This window comes from Perca fluviatilis, chromosome 2 (genome assembly GCF_010015445.1).
Source record: "Perca fluviatilis chromosome 2, GENO_Pfluv_1.0, whole genome shotgun sequence".
In the NCBI taxonomy this organism is placed as follows: domain Eukaryota; kingdom Metazoa; phylum Chordata; class Actinopteri; order Perciformes; family Percidae; genus Perca; species Perca fluviatilis.
The window spans coordinates 10,083,832-10,111,814 of NC_053113.1; the positions used below are offsets into that span (position 1 = coordinate 10,083,832).

Genomic DNA, 27,983 nt, shown 5'->3' on the forward strand with positions numbered 1-27,983 from the left:
CTGTGCACGATGTTGTTTTTGAAAACGGAGAGGTTGAAATGTCCGTTTATGAAATAGCCGGCCACGTGTAAATGTAGCACAAGACATTCACAAGCATCACACAGGACTTCTCCCACCCAGCCAATCACCTTTTCACGCTGCTGCCCTCTGGGAAGCGATACAGGTTGTCACTGCCCAATTTGAGTCGAGTGCAGATGTGAGTCGCGCATGCGTCACTTTGCGACAAGTAGCCTTCAAGATGCTAACGGCTTTTTGAGCTAACGCACAGTCTATGAGCTAACGTTAATCAAACAATCATAGCTAGCTAAAACGTTTTTGAAATGACTGCTGGGTACAAGTTAGCAATCAAACACAACAAAGGCTGTCACTTGAACGGTGTTTTGAGCTAACGTTAGCAATCTAACAATCATAGCTAGCTAAAACGTTTTTGAAATGACTGCTAGCTAAGTTGATATGATTTCCATATTCTGTTATTGTATGTAAAGAGAAACTTTTATTATTTCATGGATTTCACAAATTTCAGTAAGACACGTTATGGCATAAACCGTTTAAATCTGAGCATGCGCGACTCACATCTGCCCCCGACTCACATCGCGCAGTGACACAGGTCCATGAAGGCCGGCACATCCAGACTTATGAACGGTTTCTACCCATGTGCCAAAAAAGAACTGAACACTAACAAATAATGGTGCAGTAGCAGTCTTTCTGCAAATACAAATGTGCAATATCTGACTTTTTTATTATTGTATTTACTTATTGTTTCTATTCTGTGTCTTTTGCCTTTCATAATGGTACTGTCTTGTTATTTGTGTACCACTGACGGTGAGTTGTGGAAAAAATTAATTGGACAGCTGCTGTCCAATGACAATAAAAATGTACTCTATTCTATTTTCACACATTGAGCGTTTTTAGCAGGACAGGCTGTTCTTATGGAGACAGAAAGAGACCGACTGAATAGGGCCGTTTCCATATTCAGGCCCTGAAAAGTCGCACATCTGCACCACAATGGGTTAAAACTGAGGCGCCAAAAGCCGTGGTGTGAATGACAAATCACAAATTTACGAGAGAGGAAAAAAAACCAACTCTAAAAACATAGTATGAATGCGGTGAGTTGAGGACATGTTGATAGCAGGAAGGTGTGAAGAGGAGGGCTATTATCACAGTGTGAAGAGAGGGAAACGGCAGTGATGATTGGCCACTCTGCCGCGTCCCCGTTGACCCCCCCCCCCCATTACATACGCATTAACTGAGGGATTAGACAGCCATTAGAGAGGGAAAACATGCAGCTGGAAAGGCTCTGAAATACCTCACATAATGACAAAGTTATATCTGCTGCAGACTCTGTTTGCCTCCAGAACTTTTGAATCGTTAAAGGAACACACCGACTTATTGGGACTTCAGCTTTTTCACCATAACCCCCAGAGTTAGACAAGTCCATACATACCCTTCTCATCTCCGTGCATGTTGTAACGCTGTCTGACGGCGTTTTATGCAATTTTATGCGATGAAATTGCGGAAACTTGCAAAAACTGCGGTTTGATGAAAAAGAGAAAAAAAAGTGATTCCCACCAACACAACAATCTGCTTTTCAATGATGTTCACGTCGCGTAGTTACGCCACTTCATAACGTTCCCATGGCAACAGGGTGAAATGGCTGCTCTTGTGTGAAGTAAACGCAACATTTTTCAACTTTCTACTAAGATATATTACGGGACTTTTTTGCAACGAAAATGCGGGGGTTATGAAATCATGCAAGCCCTGCATATTTTGAAATATATTCATATTTGAATAAATATGCGGACTTTGGCTGATTATGCATTGAATTATGTCATCGCATAATCACGCTTTTCTGGAGGGACTGATTGTGGGTACTTCATACGTGCCCCAACGACTAGCGTTATAAGCTAATTAGCGGTTTGCGCTAAAACTGTTCACATTCGATTACACATCCCAGAGGACGGTCGACTCGGTACACATGTGTTATTAACCCCTTTAGGTTCATTTTGCGCCGGATTTCTCCTTTGACCGCACTTTGAGCCGCCTAAACGTGGCCACAGGAATAGTTGAATGCACGGCAATCCAGGCGGCTATTGTTGATAAATGAAGTCCGTTGTCAGCGGACATTTTGTGGCTTTGCAGATACATTCATTAGAAATGTTTTCTCATCATGTTGAAAAAAAACAAACTTCTGATTCCATTTTTCTCAATTGCCGTAGAAATGAGCTTGTGGCTGTAATAGGCAAACATACGAATACAAAGAGGCCGACTCACTGTCTCTATCTCCCTCTCCCTCTCTCTATCTCCCTCTCTCTCTCTCTCTCTCTCTCTGTATCTATCTCTGTCTGTCTCTCTCTCTCTCTCTCTGTGTCTATCTCTGTATGTCTCTCTCTCTCTCTGTCTGTCTCTATCTCTCTGTCTCTGTATCTATCTCTGTCTGTCTCTCTCTCTCTCTCTCTCTCTCTTGTATCTATCTCTGTCTGTCTCTCTCCTCTCTCGTCTCTCTCTCTCTCTCTCTCTCTCTCTCTCTCTCTTCTCCTATGGCTCTCTCTCTCTCTCTCTCTGTCTCTCTCTCTCTGTGTCTCTCTCTCTCTCTCTCTCTCTCTGTATCTATCTCTCTCTGTCTCTCTCTCTCTCTCTCTCTCTCTCTCTGTATCTATCTCTGTCTGTCTCTCTCTCTCTCTGTCTCTCTCTATTGCTCTCTCTCTCTCTCTCTCTCTCTCTCGCTCTCTCTCTCTCTGGCTCTCTCTCTCTCTCTCTGTGTCTCTCTCTCTGTCTCTCTTTGTCTCTCTCTGTCTGTCTCTATCTCTCTGTCTCTCTCTATGCCTCTCTCTCTCTCGCTCTCTGTCTCTCTCTCTGTGTCTCTCTGTCTGTCTCTCTCTCTCTCTCTCCCTGTCTCTCTCTCTCTGTCTCTCTCTGCCTCTCTCTCCAGTCTGTGTTGGACGCAAACTCAGGCCTGTAGTCAGCCTATAGTTTAGAGTGGACCTTTTTGCAGTTTTTCCCTCATTTGGTATTTAATTATGAGGTTCAAATACTTCATTTTGGTGACTTTTTATGCCCTCGGTTGTGCTGGATTAGCTCGTGTGCTGGTATCGTAACGGGAACGCTTTGTGATGCACCGGAAATATTTACTACAATGTTGTCAAATTTCTTACCAAGATCATGTACCACCTTTTTTCAGTAAACACACACACACGCACACACACACACACAGACACCACACACACACACACACACACACACACACACATTTGGCCGTCGTTATTTTTAAAAGACACTTGTTTTTAATCTTAATCTTAATCTATGGACCTTTTGGCACCCCCCCGACCAAAAAACTAGTTAACGACCACATCATTGACATGTTAAGCTCTGATTGGCCGGCAAACTGCTGGGCTTTTCTTCATGATAGAAAGGGACTGACGTCCTGCTGATTCTTTACCCTTTTGTGATTGCATGAAGACTTCTTCTCCCCCGAAAAAAAGCGCTCCCATAGGTCGATTGACTTTCACTGAGCCTGTTTAACATCACTGACACAGTGTGTGTGTGTGTGCCTGATTCTCTTCTTTAAATTTGACTTCATAATGAGGTTATGGTAGGCTAACGTTTGCACGGTCTTTGTGTCTGTTAAAAGCACTTAAAATAAAAAGATGAATCTGGGGACCGAAGGAGAGAGAGTCAGACAGAACGACCGACTGACAAAAAAGAGGGATGAAGAGGGGAGGGGAGCGATCGAGAGAAAATGAAGAGAGACACAGAAACATAGATAGAGGAGGAAGGTGAATGCAAAACAAAAGACCAAATAGATGGCGAGAGGGACCGAAAGAGATAACGAAAAAGAGAGAGAGACAGACAGAGAGACAGAGAGAGACAGAGCGAGAGAGAGAGACAGAGAGAGAGAGAGGGGGAGAGACAGAGAGCGAGAGGGGGAAAGACACAGAGAGAGAGACAGAGACAGAGAGAGAGACAGAGAGAGAGACAGAGAGAGAGACAGACAGAGAGAGAGAGGGGGAGAGACAGAGAGCGAGAGAGGGGGAGAGAGAGAAGGAGAGAGAGAGAGAAGGGGAGAGAGAGAGAGTAAGATGAGCAACAGGGAGACAAAAGAAAACGAGAGATGAGAGATAGCAACCCAGAGAGACTAAAAAGACAGAGAAATATAAGAGATACATTGAGAGGAATAAACAGAAAGTGAAAGAGGCAGAGACGAATAGGAGAGATAGAAAAGGGGAGGTAACGAGGTAAACAAAGGAGACGAGAGCAATAGCAACAACAAAAAAGATGGGAGACAGACTGAAAGAAACAAGGGAAAAACCAAAGGAAAAGACGAATAAAGACTGACAGGAGGGACAAGCTTCAGAGACGTGAAGAGAGACACAGAAACGTAGATAGAGGAGGAAGATAGAAGACCTAAAAGATGGCGAGAGGGACCGACGCAGATAACGAAAAAAGGGAGGAGGAGAAAGAGAAGCAACAGGGAGGCAAAAGAAACGAGAGACTGAATGAAAAGAAAGCCAGAGAGACAAAGACAAGGACAAAGAAAAGAGATAGTGAGAGGAAGAAGGATAGAAGAAAGTAATAGAGGCAGAGACAGATTGAAAGAGGGAGGTAAAATGCAGTAAACGAAGGAGACGAGAGCAGAAAGAGAAGCAAAAAAGAGATGGGGACAGACTGAAAGAAACAGGGGAAAAAAAGAAAAGGAAAGAGGAGTAAAGTGACAGCAAGGAAAGGATTTATAGACATAAAGAGAGACACAGAAAACCCGATAGAGGAGGAGGGTAAATGAGAGAAGAAATGCAAAAAAAAAGAGAATAAAAAGGTGGTGAGAGGGATCGACACATAACGAAAAGGGGGAAAAGAGAAAGAGGAGCAACAGGGAGGCAAAAGAAAGGAGGGATGGAATGAAAGAAAGCCAGAGAGACAGACAAGAACAGAGAAACATTGAGAGAAATAAACAAATTAAGAGGCAGAGACAGAAAAGGGAGGGAACGTGAGGTGAACGAAGGAGACGGGAAAGATGGAGACAGAAAGAGACAGACCGAAAGAAACGAGAGGAAAAGGAGGGGAAAGATTCAGAGACATAGATAGAGAGAAGAAATGCACACAAAAAAAGACGCAGAGAGGGATTGACACAGATAACAAAAAAAGGGAGAAAGAGGGTAAGAGGAGCAACAGGGAGGCAAAAGAAACGAGAGATTGAATGAAAAGAAAGCCAGAGAGACAATAGAAAAAGACAAGCGAAAAAGATGGAGACAGAAATAAAAGAGACAGACTGAAAGAAAACAAAGAGGGGCAGACAGGGACACAGACAGACGGAGGTGAAGAAGGAACGATGGCAGAGACAGACCAATTGAAACAGAGAGAGAGAGAGACGATTCGCAATCAGCCCCATGTCTGCACCACTCCTCCTCTTCTTCCTCCTCTTCCTCCCATCCTGCACCCCCCCCCCCACCCCCACCCCCACTCCTCCTCCTCTTCTTCCTCCCATCCCTCCCTCCATTTTGTCCTCCTCTGTCTGATGCCGTTCCAACACCTCTGGGCTTCAGCCATCCAACTAATGCCGCAGCAGCGTTATAATCACCCACCAAAAACACCCCACAAAAATCAAGAGAAACCGAAACAAAGATGGCCGCGGTGGAGCTCTGTCTCGTGTGGGCTGAACAGCTCGGTAGAATCCAGTAGAAAACTCCCCGTTTATTAAGACTAAAACGTCTGTTTTAAAGCTGCCATGTTTGTTTGATTGTATGCATCGCTCTTTGATTGATATTTAACCCCCTTGTGTGTTCTGTTTTGCCTGTTTTTATACCATAAAGCATAAAGCAGGGGTGTCAAACTCAGTTTCCCAGAGGGCCACACTGGAATCACACCAAGGGGCCAGTTTTTTTATTTTTGTTCAGACGTTTTTTGTTGCTTTCGCAGACATTTGTCACCTTTTTGTTGGTAAATTTGTTGCTTTTTCCGACATTTTTGTCGCATTTTTGTTGATGCGAAGCCCTACGAAAGTCATCAAAAGAGTTCCTTTAGCTACGGTGGCCGGGAAGTGCAATGCAACATTACAAAGACTGAAACACTTTTACATTTTGGAAAACAAAATAACATTTTGGAAAACAAATTTACATTTTGGAAAACAAAATAACATTTTAGAAAACAAATTTACATTTTGGAAAACAAAATAACATTTTAGAAAACAAATTTACATTTTGGAAAACAAAATAACATTTTCGAAAACAAATTTACATTTTAGAAAACAAATTTACATTTTGGAAAACAAAATAACATTTTAGAAAACAAATTTACATTTTCGAAAACAAATTAACAAGATGCAAAACACTTTTACCAGTCCCGAAACAAATTTACAAATGACAGATTCTTCACGGAAAGGGAATGTACCACATACCGGAAGTGATGAGGTTTTGTATACATGTCGCCTTGACTACGGCAGTTATGGATCGAATGCGTCAATAGAGCCGCCATCTTGGAACAGGGGAGGCACTGCCTTATATACTGTCTATGGGCCGTCCTTAATGCATCAGCGTCAATGTAGGCAAAGGTCTAACGGAAATAAAATCACTATAAATCGTCAAAATCTCATGCGATGTTCTAGTTTTTTAAACAAAAAGACAAAGAGACTAATTAATGTGTTAATACAAAGAATATTTATTATAATCAGTTCACAGATATGAGTACAAACGGAAACTTCACCCTTCTGAACTAAGAGGTTCTGCTTCAAAGTGAAGTTTAAACAGACTGAAATGTCCAGGCTCACTCCCCACTAATGATTCATTTATTTCTGCATGTATTTATTTATTTAACGAGACTTTAAGTCGGTGTTTCGTCGTCCACAGTCCGAGTCCCGCCAGACTCCCTTTAAGGAAACCTGTGATTTAAACTTCAGCAGGCTGTGACAGTCCGCTCCGTTCAGTCCTGGATCTGATTCTCCGGGCTTCCCTTCCTCCAGCGGGCCCAGCAATACGGCCTGGGTCTCCAGCTGCGTGGTGTCGGTTTTGGCTCCCAGGAATGGGCAGTGAGCTCCAGGTCCTGCAGCTGCAGACGGACTCAGCTGCCCCCTGTTGTACCCGATCCGGCCCGGCTGTCGATACGTTCCCTGTGTTTCCGTCAGGTCCGCGTCATATAAAAACTCCAAACACCGACCACACGTAAAGTCACCATAAACTTCATTCACGCCATATACTCACTCACAACAACACAAATTGACTGCGCTCACCAACAACACCTCATCACTTCCGGTATGTGGTACATTCCCTTTCCGTGAAGAATCTGTCATTTGTAAATTTGTTTCGGGACTGGTAAAAGTGTTTTGCATCTTGTTAATTTGTTTTCTAAAATGTAAATTTGTTTTCGAAAATGTAAATTTGTTTTCTAAAATGTTATTTTGTTTTCCAAAATGTAAATTTGTTTTCTAAAATGTAAATTTGTTTTCGAAAATGTTATTTTGTTTTCCAAAATGTAAATTTGTTTTCTAAAATGTTATTTTGTTTTCCAAAATGTAAATTTGTTTTCTAAAATGTTATTTTGTTTTCCAAAATGTAAATTTGTTTTCCAAAATGTAAATTTGTTTTCTAAAATGTAAATTTGTTTTCTAAAATGTTATTTTGTTTTCCAAAATGTAAATTTGTTTTCTAAAATGTTATTTTGTTTTCCAAAATGTAAATTTGTTTTCTAAAATGTTATTTTGTTTTCCAAAATGTAAATTTGTTTTCTAAAATGTTATTTTGTTTTCCAAAATGTAAATTTGTTTTCCAAAATGTAAATTTGTTTTCCAAAATGTAAAAGTGTTTCATTCTTTGTAATGTTGCATTGCACTTCCCGGCCACCGTATTTAGCCATCGTAGAATTTAGCAAATCAAGCAAAACGACTTTTTTTTTTTAACAACAACTTGTGTCTCAGCCTGAATATGAAAACTCTTAGGGTCTTAGGGCGTGGACGCATTTAGCCGACGGCTGACCGTTGACAGAAAACCCCATCGGTACAATCAGTCGAGTCCCCCGAGGTCCAAAAAAACTGCCGCGGGACACACTCGCCCGACACCGACTTGAGAAACGTAATACGTCTTGATAACAGCAGGCGGCGCTACTCTGTGTTGTCGCCCAACCGGAAATTACGCAACATCTTCTTCTTCTTCTTCTTCTTCTTTGGGAATTTACGGCAGCCGGTGACGGAACATCCCTCCAGCCTCCAGCCCTGACCCTTCCGCTAGTGACGTACGCGGCGCAACCAATGGGCGCTACTCTGTGTTGTTGCCCAAGAAATGAAAACAGGGCAGCTGATTGGACGAACGCGTCACATGATGGGTTTGTGTTCTCCGGAAATTCAAAGCCAGACTTTCGTGGCGACTCGTTCAGAATCCGATCTCATATTGTACTAAAATAGTTCACAGAAAACATGTTTCTGAAAACAGTTTAAGAGAGAAATAGGCTGTGTGTGTGTGTGTGTGTGTGTGTGTGTGTGTGTGTGTGTGTGTGTGTGTGTGTGTGTGTGTGTGTGTGTGCAGTTGCTGAATCTGTCTTCATTTCAGCTCAACAAAGGTCAGTTTGAAAGATTTCCGTCAGATTTTGAGAGACTCTAGTCACGCTCATTCTGCTCCCCATTTCCGGGTGAGTCCCGACTGCCCTGCCGCCGACTGAACACGTCAGGTCGGCCAAAATGAACGCCAACAGCCTCTCGGACTGACGACGGCACGGGACACACCGAACAGACTCGAGTCACCGACCTCGCCAGACTGTCGATAATCGTCCTGGTGTGTCAGCGCCCTTAGAGTCAGCAAATCTGCCGTATTCTGCGTTAAATGACACGTAATTGCATTTTAAAAAACACTTTCCCGTGGTTTTGGTTATTGTGAACCAAAATTGATAAACGGGCCAGATCTAAATCTGCACGGGGCCGGATTTGGCCCGCGGGTCTTGAGTTTGACACATGTGGCCTAAAGTACACATTTTCCAATTCTGTGTGTTACATCTTCTAAGCCAACTTCATTCCAACTCATCACCGCTAGTTTTACACTTAGGTTTGGAGTTCATGGTCAATAAACCTAATTCAACAATCTAATTAAAATATGCCATATTCTTTTTATTTTTTGGACATTTTTTGGGGCATTTTCAGCCTTTATTCTGATAGGACAGCAGAAGACATGAAAGGGGAGAGAGAGAGAGGGTGAAGGAGGGAACGACACGTATAGCAAAGGGCCGGAGGTCGGAGTCGAACCCCCGGCCCTCTGCATCCAGGAGCAAACCCCTACACACCAACCGAGCCATCCAGGCGCCCAAAATATGTCTAATTTTGAGTTAAAAACCCCAGAAATTATGAATTTCTTTACATTATGTGTCATTTAGCTGATGCTTTTATCCAAAGCGACTTACAGTTGCTACATATGTCAGAGGTAGCACGCCTCTGGAGCAACTAGGGGTTGAGTGCCTTGCTCAGGGACACATTGGTTGATGTATCGCAGTGGGAATTGAACCCAAATCTCCCACACCACAGGCATATGTGCCATATCCACTGCGCCATCACCACCACCCACTTCAGCTAATAATTAAGATCAGAGGAACGTACGTTGATGCATAATTACAGCTTGTTTCGTGTATGGAACCATCCATGTTATTTTTGGGCAATTTGGTTGAAAGAAACCCATATCTTTGATCAACACATTCCCACTCCCATCGCATGAAATAACGATGCTTGGTCAGGGGCCTTTGGCGTTGTTATTGACGCTAAAAGTCTACCTTTAGCGTCAGATCTACACGTGCTGGGTTGGGACTAGTGGCGTCACTTTGGACGCAGTTAGGTTTAGGAAAATATGGTGGGTGGGTTTATAAAAGGTAGGGTTTAGTAAAAGAAGAACGGGACAGTTGGGTTTAGGTAAAGAAGAATGGGACAGTTGGGTTTAGGTAAAGAAGAACGGGACAGTTGGGTTTAACGGGACAGTTGGGTTTAGGAAAAGAAGAACGGGACAGTTGGATTTAGATAAAGAAGAACGGGATAGTTGGGTTTAGGTAAAGAAGAACGGGACAGTTGGGTTTAGATAAAGAAGAACGGGACAGTTGGGTTTAGATAAAGAAGAACGGGACAGTTGGGTTTAACGGGACAGTTGGGTTTAGGAAAAGAAGAACGGGACAGTTGGATTTAGATAAAGAAGAACGGGACAGTTGGATTTAGATAAAGAAGAACGGGACAGTTGGATTTAGATAAAGAAGAACGGGACAGTTGGATTTAGATAAAGAAGAACGGGACAGTTGGGTTTAGGTAAAGAAGAACGGGACAGTTGGGTTTACGTAAAGAAGAACGGGACAGTTGGGTTTAGGTAAAGAAGAATGGGACAGTTGGGTTTAGGTAAAGAAGAACGGGACAGTTGGGTTTAGGTAAAGAAGAACGGGACAGTTGGGTTTACGTAAAGAAGAACGGGACAGTTGGGTTTAGGTAAAGAAGAACGGGACAGTTGGGTTTAGGTAAAGTGACATGCAGGACATGTTGTTCGGTTGGAGCAAAGCAATGCCTTAAATGGTTCGTTCCCAATGAAGATTGTGACTGATGAGAGGAGAAGGATCGCTTTGTGACCAGCGGGGAGAAATATGCGTCCGGTATGAATGGCCAGGCGTGCGATCAGGCATCAGAATCTACGCTTCACAGGCTATACGCGACAATTGTGTGTTTTCGCTGCAAGTCTGTGAGCCCAGAAAGTGGATATTTGGATTCAGCCTCTGGCTCAGTTTGCTCTGTAAAAACACTTCCCTCAGTTTGGCTTGTGCTTCAAAGCCACGTGCGACCTTGTAGCTTGTGTAAAATACAGAACACAAAGCCATTAGAGTGTAATTTACATTCTTTGTATTTAAAGAGACCCTGTGAATGAGTTCAAGTGCCAAAGAGCTAACTTTAAATCACACTATTTCCAACCAGCTCTGAAACGTATTGTCTCAAAAACATAACTCAGTGTTCAAGGTTAGTTTCAATATTAATACAAAGAAACTTAAAGTTTATTTTTTTCTTGCAGACACTTTGAATAGGACGGAAAGGAATTCAGAAGGTGAAAGAAGCGAGTAAAGACGGCATTAATAAAGCCGAGCAGAGATACGACTGTTGCATGTGAAGTATTTTGACCAAACCAGCCATCACAGGCTGAATTATTGATAAGCAGAATATTAGATCAAGAGCTTCAGAATTTCAGTCCAACTCCAGCTGCCAAGTGACTTTCCAAACAGTCTGAGCAAACGAACACACGAAAGCTGTTCGTCTGTTGTCAGTGCAAACACAGATTGAAGAGCTGAAATGCCCGCCGTTGAGCTCTCGTTTGTAATGGATGTGGGATAATTTACTCGCTGATGAAGTCCAGGGAACTCTGATGGATAAATCTGCAGATAGCCGAAAGTTTATTGTGTTCTTGGAGTTGCCGTTGCATCGGCGTCTCTGAAATAAATACTAAATGTCTTGCAACTGCTGAAAAACACGTTGAATCTAATACTGCCTGATGGTAAGCGTGTGTAGCTGTGTCTGTGTGCAGAGGTGGAGGTGTCCATTTCTAACTTCAGGCTACTAACGGGCAGAGTAAATGAGTTGTGTACGCCAGAGCTAACAGGCTAATGGCTCAGGGTAGTAAACAAGAGGCAGTGCAGCATTAAGGCGGGAAAAGGAGGCCGCCAGAGGCCGCTTATGCAACAGGATATTGGAGTGCTTGTCAGGTTATGTTTACTTGCAGGACTGATCCACCTATTTTAAAGATTACAGGGATTTGTGCAACACAAGGTGCAATATTTAAACCTGACAACAAACGTGTAAAACATGTCCAAACAGCCAGAGAGAGTAAAACAGCCAGAGAGAGTAATCGCATGCTACAAACGGTTTGCTTGCCATAAAAAAAAAAAATACAATACAAAATAAATATGCCTTTATTCAGCAACAAGTTGGCGTCCTGGTGTCCACGTATAGAGGCATGTCTGCAAGTGGACCAATCACCCAAAGAACAAATGAAGTCATTCATCCATCGCATTTTTCACTCAAACTGTCTGTCTGGACATGACCGCACTCGGTAGACAATTTGACGAAGGATGCCTCTCCCCTCGTTGCCCCTTGTTCACCTCCCATCCCCCCTCTCCATCCCCTCGTAGCGGAGAGAGTGCAGAGGCAGAATATCTTAGTCCAGTCTGCCCGACTCATTGATCCTTTATGTGACCGAGGGTTTTGCATGTTAGAATCTACGGCCCGACCACGGCTCTGAAAGATCAGTAGCATTTCTATTATCTTTTAGGGTAAGAGTTGAATCTACCTCAACATGGAGCTGCATTGGCGCATTTCTACTTGTTGTAGAGATGTGGGATCGAATGATCATCGATCACCTTCAAACTCATGAATCTATTACTCAAACCCGCCCCCTTGCATCCATATTTTTATTTTATTTAACCTTTATTTATCCAGATCAGTCGATAGAGAACAAATTCTCATTTGCACATTCACACAGTTCCACGTTCATACCTGGAAGCTGCCCAGTGCAACCAAAGTCTGATCTGCTGGCCACTGAGCAGCTCCACTGGAGCAGGTTGGAGGTTAAGGGCCTTGCTCAAGGGCATCTCAGTGGTGGCCACCCAGGTTTTATCCTGTCGGTCTGGGGATTGAACCGACGACCTCCCGGTCACAAGCTCGCTTTTTAGCTTTAACCTTTAGGCCACCACTGCCCTAGATGTCTCCCGAACAACACCAGTGATTGCATGTTTATCTGCAGAAAAGGAGAAGATACCCACTTTCCATATGTCATTGTCTCACTGGTACCTGAAACAACACATCCACACCGACCTTTAAAGAAAGAGCATTTTTTGGTCTTAATGCGCTGTAAAACTATCTGGATGAATGACTTCTTTACCCCAGAAGTGGTTTGCTAGTCTCAGGTGAACGACACAAACCGGGTCCGTCCCAGCCCAGTCAGAAAATCAGCCAGCTAATAGCTAACTTATCAGCCTTCAAGACAGTCAGTAAATCAGTCAGCCATCCCATCTCCCAGAAAGCCAGTGAAGCCATCCAGTTGGTCAGTCAGTCAGTCAGTTGTGGCAACAACATAGTGAGATTATCTGGAGCATGTGATGTATGTGTTTACACCGCTCTCTCTCTCTCTCTCTCTCTCTATCTGTCTGTTTTCCTCCCTTGCTTGCACCTCCATCTCCCCTGTGTGATTTTTTTTCTCCACCTGAGTGCCTCTCTGTCTGCGTCGTCTCGCTGCCTCCCTGCTTCAGTCTGACTCACTCGTTCACCTTCTCCTCTGAGAGGAGTGTGTGACTCTGCTCACTAGAAAACGTCTGGACTCTTCACAGCTTCTCACAGCTGAACAGGCGGCTGCTCCACATCAGCGTGTGACTCACAGATTCATTGATCTGATCCTTCATTCATTAAATTCTGCAAACGTGTTACAACCAAGCAGCAAGTTTTTAGAGGTGAAGTCTGGTGTAGTTTTCTTATTGTCAAGAAAAGAACAGCAACATGAATCGATCCTTCTAACAGGTATCGGTGCCTGCAAGGCATTCCCATGAATTGGTTCGAATGATACGTTATGAAATTATGGCGACAGGACACCTGAAGAACTTTAGCCGACCAGTCATGACATGACAATTAACTTAAGTGGCCATTTAAAGTTAAATTTAGCTGAGAAAAGGTGACTGAGCCATGTATTGTCACCGTAAGGTGATGGTCGTTTCAGCAGCCGTTCCAGTTGAGTTTAGCCGACAAAGTGACCATCATGCTGTGGTTAGGTTAGGGGTTAGGTTTGTGTTGAAGCGTAGCATCCGTGATGGGAGCTATGAGGGGGCACGGGCACAAGGGGACCATATGTGTGGAAAGCCACTTAAAAAACTCCTTAACAAAGCCTAGTTTGGTTGTCTAACCCTAACCCCTAACCATCGCCGTCACGCAGCGACAACAGTCAAGTTTAGGCAGCAAAACAGGTAGTTAAGTTAGAAATTAGAAAAAAAGTTTGGGTTAAAACACCGGTCCCATTAAGTAGTACTTACGGTACATGGACACCTGTTTCCTGGGTGAAAGTCTTGTGTTTTCTCCTTAACTTCTTCCTGGACATGAACACCTGTTTCCTGGGTGAAAGTCTTGTGTTTTCTCCTTAACTTCTTCCAGGACATGAACACCTGTTTCCTGGGTGAAAGTCTTGTGTTTTCTCCTTAACTTCTTCAGGACATGAACACCTGTTTCCTGGGTGAAAGTCTTGTGTTTTCTCCTTAACTTCTTCCAGGACATGAACACCTGTTTCCTGGGTGAAAGTCTTGTGTTTTCTCCTTAACTTCTTCCAGGACATGAACACCTGTTTCCTGGGTGAAAGTCTTGTGTTTTCTCCTTAACTTCTTCCAGGACATGAACACCTGTTTCCTGGGTGAAAGTCTTGTGTTTTCTCCTTAACTTCTTCAGGACATGAACACCTGTTTCCTGGGTGAAAGTCTTGTGTTTTCTCCTTAACTTCTTCCAGGACATGAACACCTGTTTCCTGGGTGAAAGTCTTGTGTTTTCTCCTTGACTTCTTCCAGGACATGAACACTTGTTTCCTGGGTGAAAGTCTTGTGTTTTCTCCTTGACTTCTTTCAGGACATGAACTCCTGTTTCCTGGTTGAAAGTCTTGTGTTTTCTCCTTAACTTCTTCCAGACATGAACACCTGTTTCCTGGGTGAAAGTCTTGTGTTTTCTCCTTAACTTCTTCAGGACATGAACACCTGTTTCCTGGGTGAAAGTCTTGTGTTTTCTCCTTAACTTCTTCCGGGACATGAACTGTGCTCCCCGGCTTGAAAGCCCTGTGTTTTCGGGGCCAAACACTACACGACCTCCTCCCTACCTACAAGGATGTTCACTCTCTTATACCGCAGCAGTCAATGGGCTGCTGACAGTAATAAATATGTGGAATACATACCAATTACAGTGCTCTACATTCCGTAGCTATATATACAAATGCTTCATGAGAACAGGCTGAAACCTGACATATCTTCTTCCATCAATGAGTCACATTTTTTCACTGGGTGACATGTTCCTTCATCACCAAGAATAGTAGCATTGTGGTATACGGGAGTAAAATGTAGGCTAAATGGTATTTACACTCAAATTAGCAGTGTATTGTGGGTATTTTATAGTGGACTATATAGTGAATGAAATTAACTGCAGAATTCGAACACCGCTACAAAATAGTGAACACGCTATTTCCGTGATAGGGAATGGTTTCCAACACAGCTATTGTTTCTACGACTGCTCTGCTCACAGAGGCTTTGCTCTGCTCTGCTGGCGTCTGTCTCCAACTTAAGCGGAGGCTGGTTCAAATCAGCGAGTTTTAGAAGTGCCAAGGTCTAGATATAAACGGTGGGGTGATCAGGCCTTTGCAGTTGCTGCCCCGAGACTCCGGAACAAGTTACCCCCTAATATTCGCACTATTACAGATGTAGCTCTTTTTAGGTCCAAACTTAAAACTTATCTGTTTCGTCTGGCCTTTTATACGTAGCAGTGGTGTGACAATTTCATTCTTTTGTTTCTTTGTAACCTTTTCTGATTTTGGTTGTTGTAAAGTGCTATATAAATACATTTTGATTGATTGATTGATTGGTTTGACCACCTGAATGCGTGTGACGGCGATGCTTGACCGCAGTCTATTTCTGTGAGAGAATCATTGCACGCTGCTACCGTTTGCTGCTCTGAGTTTATTTCAAAGCGTACCGAGACCACCACTTCAAGGACGTCTTGGTACGCTTCGTTTGGTCCACTTTTGGTGCAAATCCGAGAGCGATTGCTGCATTCACACCTGTTCAAACCAACCACACCAAGGAGGAAAACTAACTCTAGTGAGATTCAACCGAACTAAATCAGGCAGGTGTGAAAACCGCCTTAGAGCTCGACTGATACAAGGGACTAAAAGTCAGGATATCTCATTTGTTACTGTTTTTAATTTGTTTTTCTCAACTTAATTTTATGGATGTGCAAGTCTGAATGCCTTGAATACTTTTTAAGTGTGTTTGATAGTTTTTAAGTGGAATTTCTAGCATTTGGATACAACATTATTACGCCCTGCTACGTCCTGCTACACCCTGCTATGTCCTGCAGTTCCCTGCTACATCCTGCTACGCTCTACAGTGCCCTGCTACATCCTGCTACGCTCTGCAGTGCCCTGCTATTCCCTGCAGTGCCTTGCTATGTCCTGCTATGCCCTGCTACACCCTGCTACGTCCTGCAGTGCCCTGCTACATCCTGCTACGCTCTGCAGTGCCCTGAGACCCCGCTACGTCCTGCAGTGCCCTGCTACATCCTGCTACGCTCTGCAGTGCCCTGCTATTCCCTGCAGTGTCCTGCTATGTCCTGCTATGCCCTGCTACACCCTGCTATGCCCTGCTACGTCCTGCCCTGTAGTGCCCTGCTACACCCTGTAACGCCCTGCAGTGCCCTGCTACGCCAGTAGTCTAGTCATAGTTCCATTATCTTTATTATGACTATTATTGCCACTGTTCATCACAACCCAATCCGGCACCGTCAGACACCACCTACCAAGAGCCTGGTTCTGTCCGAGGTTTCTCCCTAAAAGGGAGTTTTTCCCTCACCACTGTTGCACTAAATGCCTGCTCTTGGGGGAATTACTGGAATTGCTGTTTCTTTGTAAATTAAAGAGTGTGGTCTAGACCTACTTTATCTGTAAAGTGTCTCGAGATAACTATTGTTATGCTGGAACACGGTTTGTGTATGTTTGCATGGTCCAGGTTGGACCACTTTGTTTTTGTTGGCGTGTGTGGACCCTAGGCTGTCTGCAGAGACCGCGTTTTTTTTACAGTGTGCTCAGGGGACCGTTAGCTCACGGATAGTGAGGAGATGTTTTTTTACAGTGTGTTCAGGGGACTGGCAGCTAGCAGATAGTGAGGAGATGTTTGCTCTATGTGACAAAAAATAAAGGTTAAATAAAAAAATAAAAAATTCGCTTAGAGCACCTTTAAATATCTGGACAATTACCAGCTCAGAGCCGCTAATCTGTGGTTTTGAAACACATGCAGGCTTTATTATTTCACTGTCAGATGCAAAGTGTCACTTTATCTCCATAAACCTCTTCAGCCGTTCCATGTCCCGCATCAAATCTCGTAGGAATTTTAGAAGCGTGACTGATTAGGAGACATCATAATTGCATGGCATTTCCCGCTGAGATTCTCCATTTTGTTACACTTCATTCCTCATTCAAGGCACAGTCTAGACCAGACTAATTGAGTGTCTATGGCGTTGAATCAGACTATTAACCATCTGCGCCTCTTCCTCTTCTCTGCCCCTTCTTCCCATCCCTTCTTTCCCTCACCCCCATTACATCCTCTAATCTCTCTCTGTTTCCCTTTTTTTTGTCTCTGCAGGAGTTTGGAGGACTAGTAGGATGCTGAGTATCTTTCCTCCTCGCCACTGTTCTCCACCCTGCTCTCCATGACCTGAGAGCACCACCCCAGCAGGAGGAACGAAACACCAGAACGAGAGAGAGAGGAGGGCAGAAGGCCAGGGAAGGAAGGAAGGAAGGAAGGAAAGAAGGAAGGAACACGTTTTTTTATTTTGTTGTTGGTTGTTTTCCCTTTTCCGAAATGGCAGCGACAGAGGCCAACGCGGCGCCGGTGGTCCAGGAAGACGGGAAAAACCCAGAGAGCAAGCCGGCGGAGGTCGAGCAGCCGGCCAATAACGCCAACACAAACTCAGAGACTATCAACAGCGAGGTTGTCGACAAAGACGGTACCGCTGTCAACAGCGAGGTTGTCGATAAAGACGGTACCGCTGTCAACAGCGAGGTCGCGGACAACAAAGAGACCGTGAATAACGACACAGCAGCAGTGGCGGGAGCCGAAGACGGAGATGCGGCAGCGCCAGCGAGCGACGAGGCAGCCGCAACGCCTCAGAACTCAGAAAATGCCTCCTCCTCCTCTGCGGAGCCCAAGACCTCGTTCCTGGACTCTTTCCTCAACAAGAGCGGCCTGGGGAAGGTGATGGGAGGAAGGAAGAAGAAAGAGACGATCACTGCCGCCACTGCCGCCGGAGGAGAGGAGAACGCCGCCGAGGGAGGGGAGAAGGACGGAGAGAAAGGAGGCGAGGAGGCCGCGGCAGCGTCTGAAGCAGGAGCAGAGGGCGGCGGCGCTGACGACGGAGAGGGCGCGATAGAGAAAGCGCCGGAAAACGGAGAGAAGGAAGAGGAGAAGAAGGCGGAGAAGGGCAAACCGGCGGAGGCCAAATCCACGGTTCGAGATCTGATCAGGAAGCCGGTGGCGAGGATCTTCTCCCATCGCAGCGCCGAGAAGAAGGACGTGAAGGTTCGATCCAAGTCCCTGGACCGGCTGGATCCCGAGGCACTCAACGCCGTGGCGGAATCTGCCGCGGCGGACTCTACCGCGCCGGACGGAGGGGCCTCGGCAGCGGGGGGAGCAGACGAAGGCGAAGAGGGAGAGCAGAAAGCCTCGTCGTCGTCCTCGGCAGCCACCACCAAGCACATGAGGCGCTGGCACTCCTTCAAGAAGCTCATGGCTCAGAAGGGGCACAAGAAGAGCGGAGGAGAGGATGTAAAGGAGGAGGAAGGAGAGGGAGGAGGAGACTCGTCCACGCTGGACTCCAAGGAGTCCGGGCAGAAGAGGTGGAAGCTGAAACGCTCCTGGACCTTCCAGGGTTTGAAGAGGGACCCGTCGATGGTCGGCATCAGCGGGAAGGCCAAGGGCTCGGACAAAGACTCTGCTGCCGACAACGCAAAGCCGGAGGAGGAAGTGGCGGCGGCAGTGGCGGCCGCAGCGGGAGAAGCAGCGGAGGAGGAAGGAGAGGAGGCCAAGGAGGAGGGAGGAGCAGCAACAGAGGAAGCCAAGGCGGAGGGAGGAGAGGAGGAAAAGGAAAAGGCTGAGGGAGGGGAGGAGGAGAAGACAGCAGCAGCAGCAGCCGCACCGGGTGGTGGGACGGTGACGCAACACGCCAACGAGATCTGGACCTCCTTCAAGAAGCGCGTCATACCCAAGTCCAAACGCGCCAACACAGAGTGCGCTCCCTGCGGGGAGGAGGATCCAACCACAGCTGCCGCCTCAGGTGAGACGACATACGAAATATTGTGAAAACTTCCAGAAAAATAACAGCATCGGGTTGTATTGGGGCCGCTTGTAACGTTTAGGGCTGCAACTAGCGATTGTTTTCATTACCTATGAATCTGCCGATTAATTGTTTAGTCTATAAAATGTCAAAAATAGTAAAGAATGTCCATCGCAGTTTCTTAAAGACTAAGGTGTTTTTTGTTTGCATAAGAAATTACTTTAACAACTAATCATTTAGCAAAATGGCGGGAAAGGACCTCAGGTGAGATGACACACAAATATTGTAACAATTTACAAAAAAAGCAGCATCTGGTTGGGTCCACTTGTCACATTTCAGATAGTTGTTGTAAGTTTATTTGATTAGGACAATGCACAATAATCTACATTTCTGTTAGCCAGTCAGCTAATTTTAAACTGTAGTCCTAGTATGCATGTCTTTATGGTGGGAAGAAACTGGAGCACCTGGAGGAAACCCACGCAAACACAGGGAGAACATGCAAGCTCCACACAGAAAGGCCCGGAACGACCTGTATTCAAGCCCAGAACCTTCTTGCTGTGAGGCAGAAGTGCTAACAACTGAGCCACCGTGCTGCCTGTTTTTATAGTGTTTGAAGACCAAAAAGTGTAGCAGAACGTTTTTGTTTTTTCTTCTTTGCTACACTTCTTTGTTGAATGTACACCATAGGTACGCTTAGGTACGGACCCATAACCGTAGCCTGACGTGCACCTCCCCAGAAATGTAACTTCTCGTTGCGCCGACAACCGTGATTGATCCGCTTGGCCGTGGCTTGGCAACATCACATTTCTTTTAGTCTCACATTGCCAGACCTTCCTCCACAGCACTGCGGAGGAAGGGCTGTCTGGCTAGTCCACACAGTATTCCGGGATGGGAAAAAAACGTGCTCTGGTTTATTGACATTTCTTTAAAACTTTGTTTTGGTGGAACATGTTTACCTGAACGTTGCTGACATAGACTACACAGTCTCTCCAGAAAAACGCAATTATGCAATCTCATAATTCAATGCATAATCAGCCAAAGTCTGCATATTTATGCGGTGGGGGCCACATTTTTTCAAATATGCCGCACTTTCACCACATAAATTGCAGATTTCCGCGCAAAATATGCAGGGCTTGCATGATTTCATAATCCCCGCATTTTCGTTGCAAAAAAGTCACATATATCTTAGCCGAAAGTTTAAAAATGTTGCGTTTACTTCACACAAGAGCAGCCATTTCCCCCTGTTGCCATGGGAACGTTATGAAGTGACGTAATTACGCGATGTGAACATCATCGAAAAGCAGGGTGTTGGGGGGATCACTGTTTTTTCATCAAACCGCAGTTTTTGCAAATTCCCGCAATTTCATCGCATAAAATTGCATAAATATCATATAGAGCATATTCCATCACATTTTTTAAGAAAACGTGCCGCATAATCAAGGATTTTTGCCCGCAACAATCACAAAAAAACTGCATTTTTCTGGAAGGACTGGACTACATTTACTCTGACTCATTCCCGGGGTTCTCATCCGTGAACAACATGAAATCAAGGAGAGGGTTAACTTTTCCTGCTACAGATTTCCGACCGTCGTCAGAAAGCACAGGGGAGACTCTTTGTTTCTCCATCCCCACCGCTGGAGTCGGGTACCCCCTCCAAAGCTAACCCCCATCACTCTCTCACTCGCTCTACCACACAAGTACACACACATACACACACACACACAACACACTTACTTATTTTCCCGATGTTTTTTGGAAAAGGTCACTTTTTTCCAAGTTTTTTTGTACCTTTTTCTGATGTTTTGGTTGATTTTTTCTGACGTTCTTTTATCACTTTCTTTTCAAATGTTATAAAATTGACTAAAACACCCAAATTCAATGAAAGTAGTGAGCTGATAATTCCATTTACTTGTGAAGAGCGTTGTACGGAACCATCCACGTTATTTCTTTTGACTATTTGGTTGAAAGAAACCCACATTTCTGATATAGAAACTTTTTGAAAATGGGTCAAATTTGACCCGAGGACAACAGGAGAGTTAAAGAGATACGCTAGAACGATGCAGACACACCAGCGCACAAGTGTAAATCCTCACGATGATGTAGGCCACTTACATCGGCTACGGCGTAAGCTCTGCGTAGGTATCTATCAATCCTTACAGAGTCCCTTTCATGCTAACAATCCTTTTAAAAGAAGATGTAGAACAAGACCTTTACACATGTAGTCTCGTTTAGAATCACAGTTCAACATGGACACCATTAAAAACACAGAGACTCAGACACTGACAGCGTGTTCACACTCACTTTGTGTCTGTCCTCGTCCAGGGAGCACAGGCAGGAGGTAGTGGCCTGCTAACGCTGAGGGAGGTCATGTAATTGAACATTCTCCCCAAATAAAATATTCAACATCTGATGTGAAATTCAAGTCACACTGTGGATGCAGTCAACAGTAAAAGACTAAATTTAGCCGACTTTCTGCTCTCTGGCTGCATAAAGAAAATACAGAATCGTGGACTCCTCCACGTTTTGGAGGAAATTGGTTTAAACTCAATCCATTTGAACCTAGATTCCTCTTTGTGATGAGAATATCACACATGAGATCCATCAAAGTCGATAAAAATACAGAGTTGTTGCATTGCAAATGGTATTTCTTCAAATCTGATTTCCATCTGGATTTTTATGACTTTTCTTTCAATCTAATTTGGCCGATGAGGAAAGTTCAGCCTCTAGCAGCTAAAGAGACAGAAGTTTTTCTCAAGAGTTGCTACATGGAGACCCAAACTGAGCTAAATGTAGAGTTAAAATTGGTCTTACATTCATCACAAACAACTCCAATGGGATGATGTTGCTCTGTGTGTCCTAAATGTGGAAATAGACCCAATCACAATGTTTGTTCACAATAACTTCCAGGTAAAAACCTGCTGCATTGCATACATACAATTTAACGGCACTGAGCAAACGGGGACGAGGAACAGCTGGATATACTCACATCTCCTTCATCTAAAATGCATGTTTGATGCTTTCGTATGTCAACACTTTGACTAACGTTAGCTTGGAGAGCTACTTTACCTGTTGGGCACCACCCAAACTAGCAGTCAGTCCGACCGGCGGTGACATGTTGCTGTTCCTAATGCTAGATTTGGTTTATCAACGAAGCTAGCAAAGCAACACAGTACAGAAAATAAGGGTCAGATAGTTTGAACTATATATCTTTAAACATTACAGTTATGGCAAAAAATGACAACAGAAATAAAAAAAAAAAACAGCAATTCAAATCAACAGGTCTTTGTCAACCCGGACGGGTTTTTTTTTGTGTTAGCGCAACATTACGGTAATTCGGTCTATAGGCAGCTCTTGAATCTTCAATGATATGGTGGTGGCCTTCTCTCCTAGCCTGACAAGCCAGACTCACATCCAGATGTTGGGGTCTAGGAACTCACCGTTGGCAGGGCTCAATCCGAAGGGCGGGATAAACGGTTGTCTTTCAAATTCCATCCGCACGCAATAGGATAGCGCTACAACCAGGCAGAGCAACGCTGGCTGATAGATGAAACTTTACAGTTTTTCACGATCGCTATGACACTTTTTTCAATACTTTTAACAACTTTCCTAAACTCTTAACACAGTTAGCACAACATCCGTCTGTGTAGGCTATACAATTAACACATTTCTTGTTGCTTTGCTTTAAAATGCTTAAATTTCGTTTACACACAAGCTCCACCAAAACCAAAACAATGGATCTTTACTGCCAAATTTTCAAATGCTTTCACACTGTATGTCAGAACAGATAACATCATGTTCTAAACCTAACTTATAGGCTAAAGTCAAAGTGAACAGCTGTTCAAATTGTAAATTGAAACACAAATATATCCCCTGCATTTTATACATGCATTTATTGGAAACAGCTGATTGAAGTTATGCAAATACGTAGATCAATCCCAGCTGATTCCCTTCTAGGAAACACACTCAGGTGTTGAGGTTCTTTCAATCGCATGATCATATGGTAGTACAGTAAAAGAGGACCTATTTGAACAATATACTGTAGATGAACACAGAAAATAAGAAAAATGCCTTCACGAGGGAGAGGAAGAGGAGTACCAGGACAATTCTGTCTCTATCTCCTTTTTTTCATAAACCGTACATTCTATAAAGCTACTCTGAGATGGATCAATCATTTTTTGTATTGAATCTCTGCAGCAAAAAAAAGAAAAATGAAACAAAATGGTGGCGTTGGATCAGTGGGTAGAGCAGGCGACATATACTTGGATGTTTATGCCTCGACGCAGAGGTCCAGGGTTCAAATCTGGCTTGTGACGATTTCCTGCATGTCTCCTCTCTCCCCTTTCTCAACTAGCTGTCCTGTCAAATAAAGGTGGAAAAGCCCAAAAAATAATCTTTACAGTAAAAAAAAATATGCATGCATTTACTAAACCCAACAAAACAAAAATGCAGAGAGACTTCAAGAGAAACTGCAGTCCAAAACACAATCTATGATCAATACAATATACTATTGTCTGTTGTATAAGGGCAGACCTGACTGACACATTTAAAATGATGCAGTTTCTGTAATTCCATCTGATGTTAGTGTTTTTTATGTCATTGTGCAGTGATTGACTAAATATTCCTGTTGGGAGAGAACATGTGTTAGTGTTTTGGAAGAATTATTTGATTTTGAGACATGATTGCATTGTTTTGGTAAACATAGTGTATTGTGTAAGTGAATTATTGTATTTTGAAAATCAGTGTTGGAGTTTAGTTTACAAAGTGTGATTTTGAGCATGAAATTAACTGTTTTGCCAATCGTGTGTTGTAGGTGTGTTGGTGCGTTAATAGTTTAGGAAAGTTGTTAAAAGTATTGAAAAAAGTGTCATAGCGATCGTGAAAAACTGTAAACTCTGAACACATCTTCCTTTTTTAAGAATGACTTCAGTGCCGGTCTTTGTTCTTTTCTCAAAGAAAGCTGAACTCCAAGTCTTCCAGAGTCGCAGCCAAAGCGGATTCTAAAGACTGCTGTTCGCCAGCAGCAGCAGCCATCTTCTTTGTTTTCAATTATATTAAGCCCCGCCCACCGACTCTATACACGATGTGATTGGCCTGACTAGAGTTAGTTTTTTCCAGCTCGCAAGCCAACGGTGAGTTGTTAGGCGAACCTGGCTGCAAATTACATTTGCTGCCGCTAGGGTGCGTCTAGATTTTTAAGCTACTTCTCTCCACAAGTGGCCAGTAAAATAATTAGGGCAGCTTTAAATATAGTCATCTTAAACATTATGCTTGTCAAAATCCTATTCACGTATTAATGATGTATACATTTATTTTAGTCATTTGTGATCAATCACTCTGCAGGAGGAAGTGCTGTTTCTCTTAAATGGCCAATGTTTCAGAGGTAGTCTATGACAATCTCATTCACATAGAAGCTTTAACCTTTACAGTTTTTTCCAATTGCTAAAACACAATTTTGCAAACTAGGCTGGTTTTATCAAAATACTTAACACAATTCATAAAACCACACACCCAAACTGCAAAATACCTCATATATATCCTGCAAAATGAAGCACTGCAACCTAAACTACATACAGCATTATCAAAATCAAACTTTTGCACCACATGGTGCACACTTCATTCATATTACCAGATTTTTGTCTAACCAACTACACACTGTTGGGCATCATGAAAAGCCCTCTCATCTGTAGTGTGCTTTGCTATAATACTAAAATAGTTCAAATTGTAGAAAATTCTTCAGATTGTTCACATGCACAGAAATATTTGCAGATACACACACATGCTGTTGAAACATTTATTTTTTTTACTTTTTCACCAAACAAGTCAGTGCAACATATGCACAGCAGATATATTTACATTGGACTGAACATAAATATACTCACAACAAACAGTAACCTGAAAAAGAAAATTGCAGAAAATATATATAGAAAAAAGAGGCATCATGGTGCTTACTTCCTGAAAAATTAAAAAAAAAAAAAAAAAAATTTTTTTTTTAGATTGACAATATATTGGTACAATTAGCTCATGTAGTGTCATTTTGAAAGGCGGTGTTTTGAAATGGCAAACATGTGACTTTTTGTCAGATTATTGTGTCTTATGCAGAGAACCATGTTCAGTGCATTTAAAAAGGGCCATTTTGAATTGCAAAATGTGCGTAAAGCAGAAAATGTGTTTAGACTTTTGGAGACTTGAGAAGAGGTTTAGCTCTCTGTGTGTCAGTTTAAATAATTGTGCTATACATGATGTCATTTTAGTGTGTTAGCAATTGGAAAAAACTGTACACTGTCTTCTGCCGTGCAGGTGAGGATGGAGCAGCAGAGGAGGGCAAAGACGCCAAGGCAGCCAAGGCCAAGCGCTCCCATTTTGGCCGCGCCGTTTCTCTGAAGAACTTCATCCTGCGAAAGGGCAAGTCCACTAGTGTGGACATGGGTGAGGGCGCCAAGGAGGAGGAAGAGGAGGAGGGGGCCGCTGCGGAGGGAGGAGAAGCAGCGGAGGAAGGAGCGCCCGATGGCGAAGGAGTGCCCGATGGCGAAGGAGCGCCCGATGGCGAAGCCGCCGCGGTGACCGAGAACGCCAATGACAAGGACGCAGCGGAGGCCGAGAAGACGCCAGCGGCGCCGGAGACCGGAGGGGAAGCGGCTAAGGACGCGGCGGAGAAGACGCCGACGGCCGACGCTCCGGTGACCAACGGGGAGAACGGCTGCTCCAACGGCACGGGGGAGGAGAACGCCACACACAATCACCAGGACGACGATGCTGGGAAGACGATGGTGGGCGGCAGCCCGGTGAAGAAGAGCAAGGAGGCAGGGGGGGCCAAAGAGGAGGCCAACGCCAAGATCATCAACACCACGGCGGCTGTGAACAGCGGTGAGTTAGAGCACGCCGAAAGGGACTCTGACGAGCCACAAAACAGCAGCAGCAGCAGCAAAGAAGGAGATAACAGACAACAGCGACACGCACCAGCACTAACAAACCATAGCCGTAAACAAACCAAAAGCAGCGGCCCAGAACCTGAGCTAGCATTAGCCGTTAGCAGGGAGGAGGAAGGGGAAGGGGGGGAGGGAGGGGAGGGAGAGGAGGGAGAGGCTCCACAAAACGGAGGTTGTGACGATGGTGCGGAGAGGGCAGAGAGGGAGGAGGAGGAGGAGGAGGAGGAGGAGGAGGAGATGAGGAAGAGGGATCTTCGAGATGCAGCAGTGGCCATTGTTCAGAACGTGATGTCAGCAGCAACAGACCAATTAGAGAGGGAGTTGTGCGTCGACAACGGTCTGAACGGGTGTTACGACGCCGACATTCGATACTAAGAACACACACACGCACGTAATAATATTAACACACACGTATGCACAGGTAAACACACCTAAAAGTAACGGATAAATGTGCCAAATGTAAAGTTTCCACATATGAGCGCAGGCTTGTGCTCATATACACATGCTAACACACACGTTAAAGCTCAATTTCTCTAAGGGCCAGACTCGAAAATGACAATCGCGTCAAGAGCCAGACAAGATTGTCTAAAAAAAAATCGCCAAAACATCGGAAAAAATCACAACAACATCAGGAAAAATGGCAAAAAAATTGAAATGAGCGTCAAAAACGTCTAAAAAGAACTGCCTAAAGCGGTCTATACGGGTGTTACAACACCGGCACACACACACACACGTAATAATATTAACACACACGTGTGCACAGGTAAACACACCTAAAAGTAACGGATAAATGTGCCAAATGTAAAGTTTCCACATATGAGCGCAGGCTTGTGCTGATATACACATGCTAACACACATGTTAAAGCTCAATTTCACTAAGGACCAGACTCGAAAATGACAATCGCGCCAAGAGACAGACAAAATTGTCTAAAGAATCGCCAAAACATCGGAAAAAATGACAAAAACATCGTAAAAAGTGGCAAAAACATCGGAAAAAGTGGCAAAAACATCGAGAAAAGTGGCAAAAACACTGAAATGACGAAAACGTCTAAAGAAAACTGCCTAAAGTGTTAAAAAAAAGGCCTCCGCTGCCTAACGTGTGCGTATACAATGATGCATCTTTTGTTCGTGATCACAAAAGATGCGGTGGCCATCGTTCAGAACGTGATGTCAGCAGCGACGGACCAATTACAGAGGGAGCTGTGCATCGGCAGCGGTCTGTACGGGTGTTATGATGCCGGCACACACACACACGTAATAATATTAACACACACATGTATGCACAGGTAAACACACGTAAATGTAATGGATAAATGTGCCAAATGTAGCGTTCACGTTAAAGGAACAGTTCAACATTTTGGGAAATACGCTTATTCGCTTTATTTCTCTCCAAAGAGTTAGATGAGATCATTTTCATTCACATGTAAGTGTTGGGACTTTGAGACAGACACTAAAACTATAACTAAACTATAACTAAAATAACCATATTTCCTGAAAGGATGAACTATATATATTTTGAGTTGCACACACATTAGTAAATCCACTGTATACATATACATAGGCATGTCAACTTTCCTGCGTGATTGCATGATGAAAAACTGATGCAGCAGTTCTTGCTAAATCCCTTTAAAGAAATTGTAGTGTTGTTGTTAAATAAGTGTTTGTTCACCAGCAAGTATAGATAGAAGAGAGCAGGAGAGATGGAGCAAGAGAGAGAGAGAGAGAGAGAGAGAGAGAAGCATCCCTTTCATTTAGTGTCTGCTAATTTCAGTACAATGTCAAGTTCATGTACAGCCACACAACTAAACCGTTTTAACAGGACTCAGGTGGTGTGTGTGCAGATTCCCAGGGCAGCTACGGTTGGAGGCTGACTGTTCATGAACTTATAAAAAATATAAATATCCCATTAACTGCTACATGGCTCGGCCTGTCACAGTGCAAGCTAACTGCAGCCCCAATGAAACAGTCCCATTAAGAGGAGATTTAGTAGTAACGTGTCTAAGTCTTAGTTTTTTTTT

At 43.9% G+C, this 27,983-nt stretch overlaps 1 protein-coding gene across 2 annotated transcripts in view; it reads left to right on the forward strand.

The window, feature by feature from the left end:
- Positions 1-27,983, forward strand: part of si:ch211-137a8.4 (apolipoprotein B receptor) — a 63,846-nt gene that overhangs the window by 27,838 nt on the left and 8,025 nt on the right. For both annotated transcript variants that reach the window (XM_039779289.1, XM_039779298.1), the window contains exons 2-3: positions 17,350-19,039; positions 25,337-25,903. In XM_039779289.1, coding sequence (XP_039635223.1) covers positions 17,569-19,039; positions 25,337-25,903 — 2,038 coding nt within the window. In that variant the 5' untranslated portion in view covers positions 17,350-17,568. The remainder of the gene's footprint in view (positions 1-17,349; positions 19,040-25,336; positions 25,904-27,983) is intronic.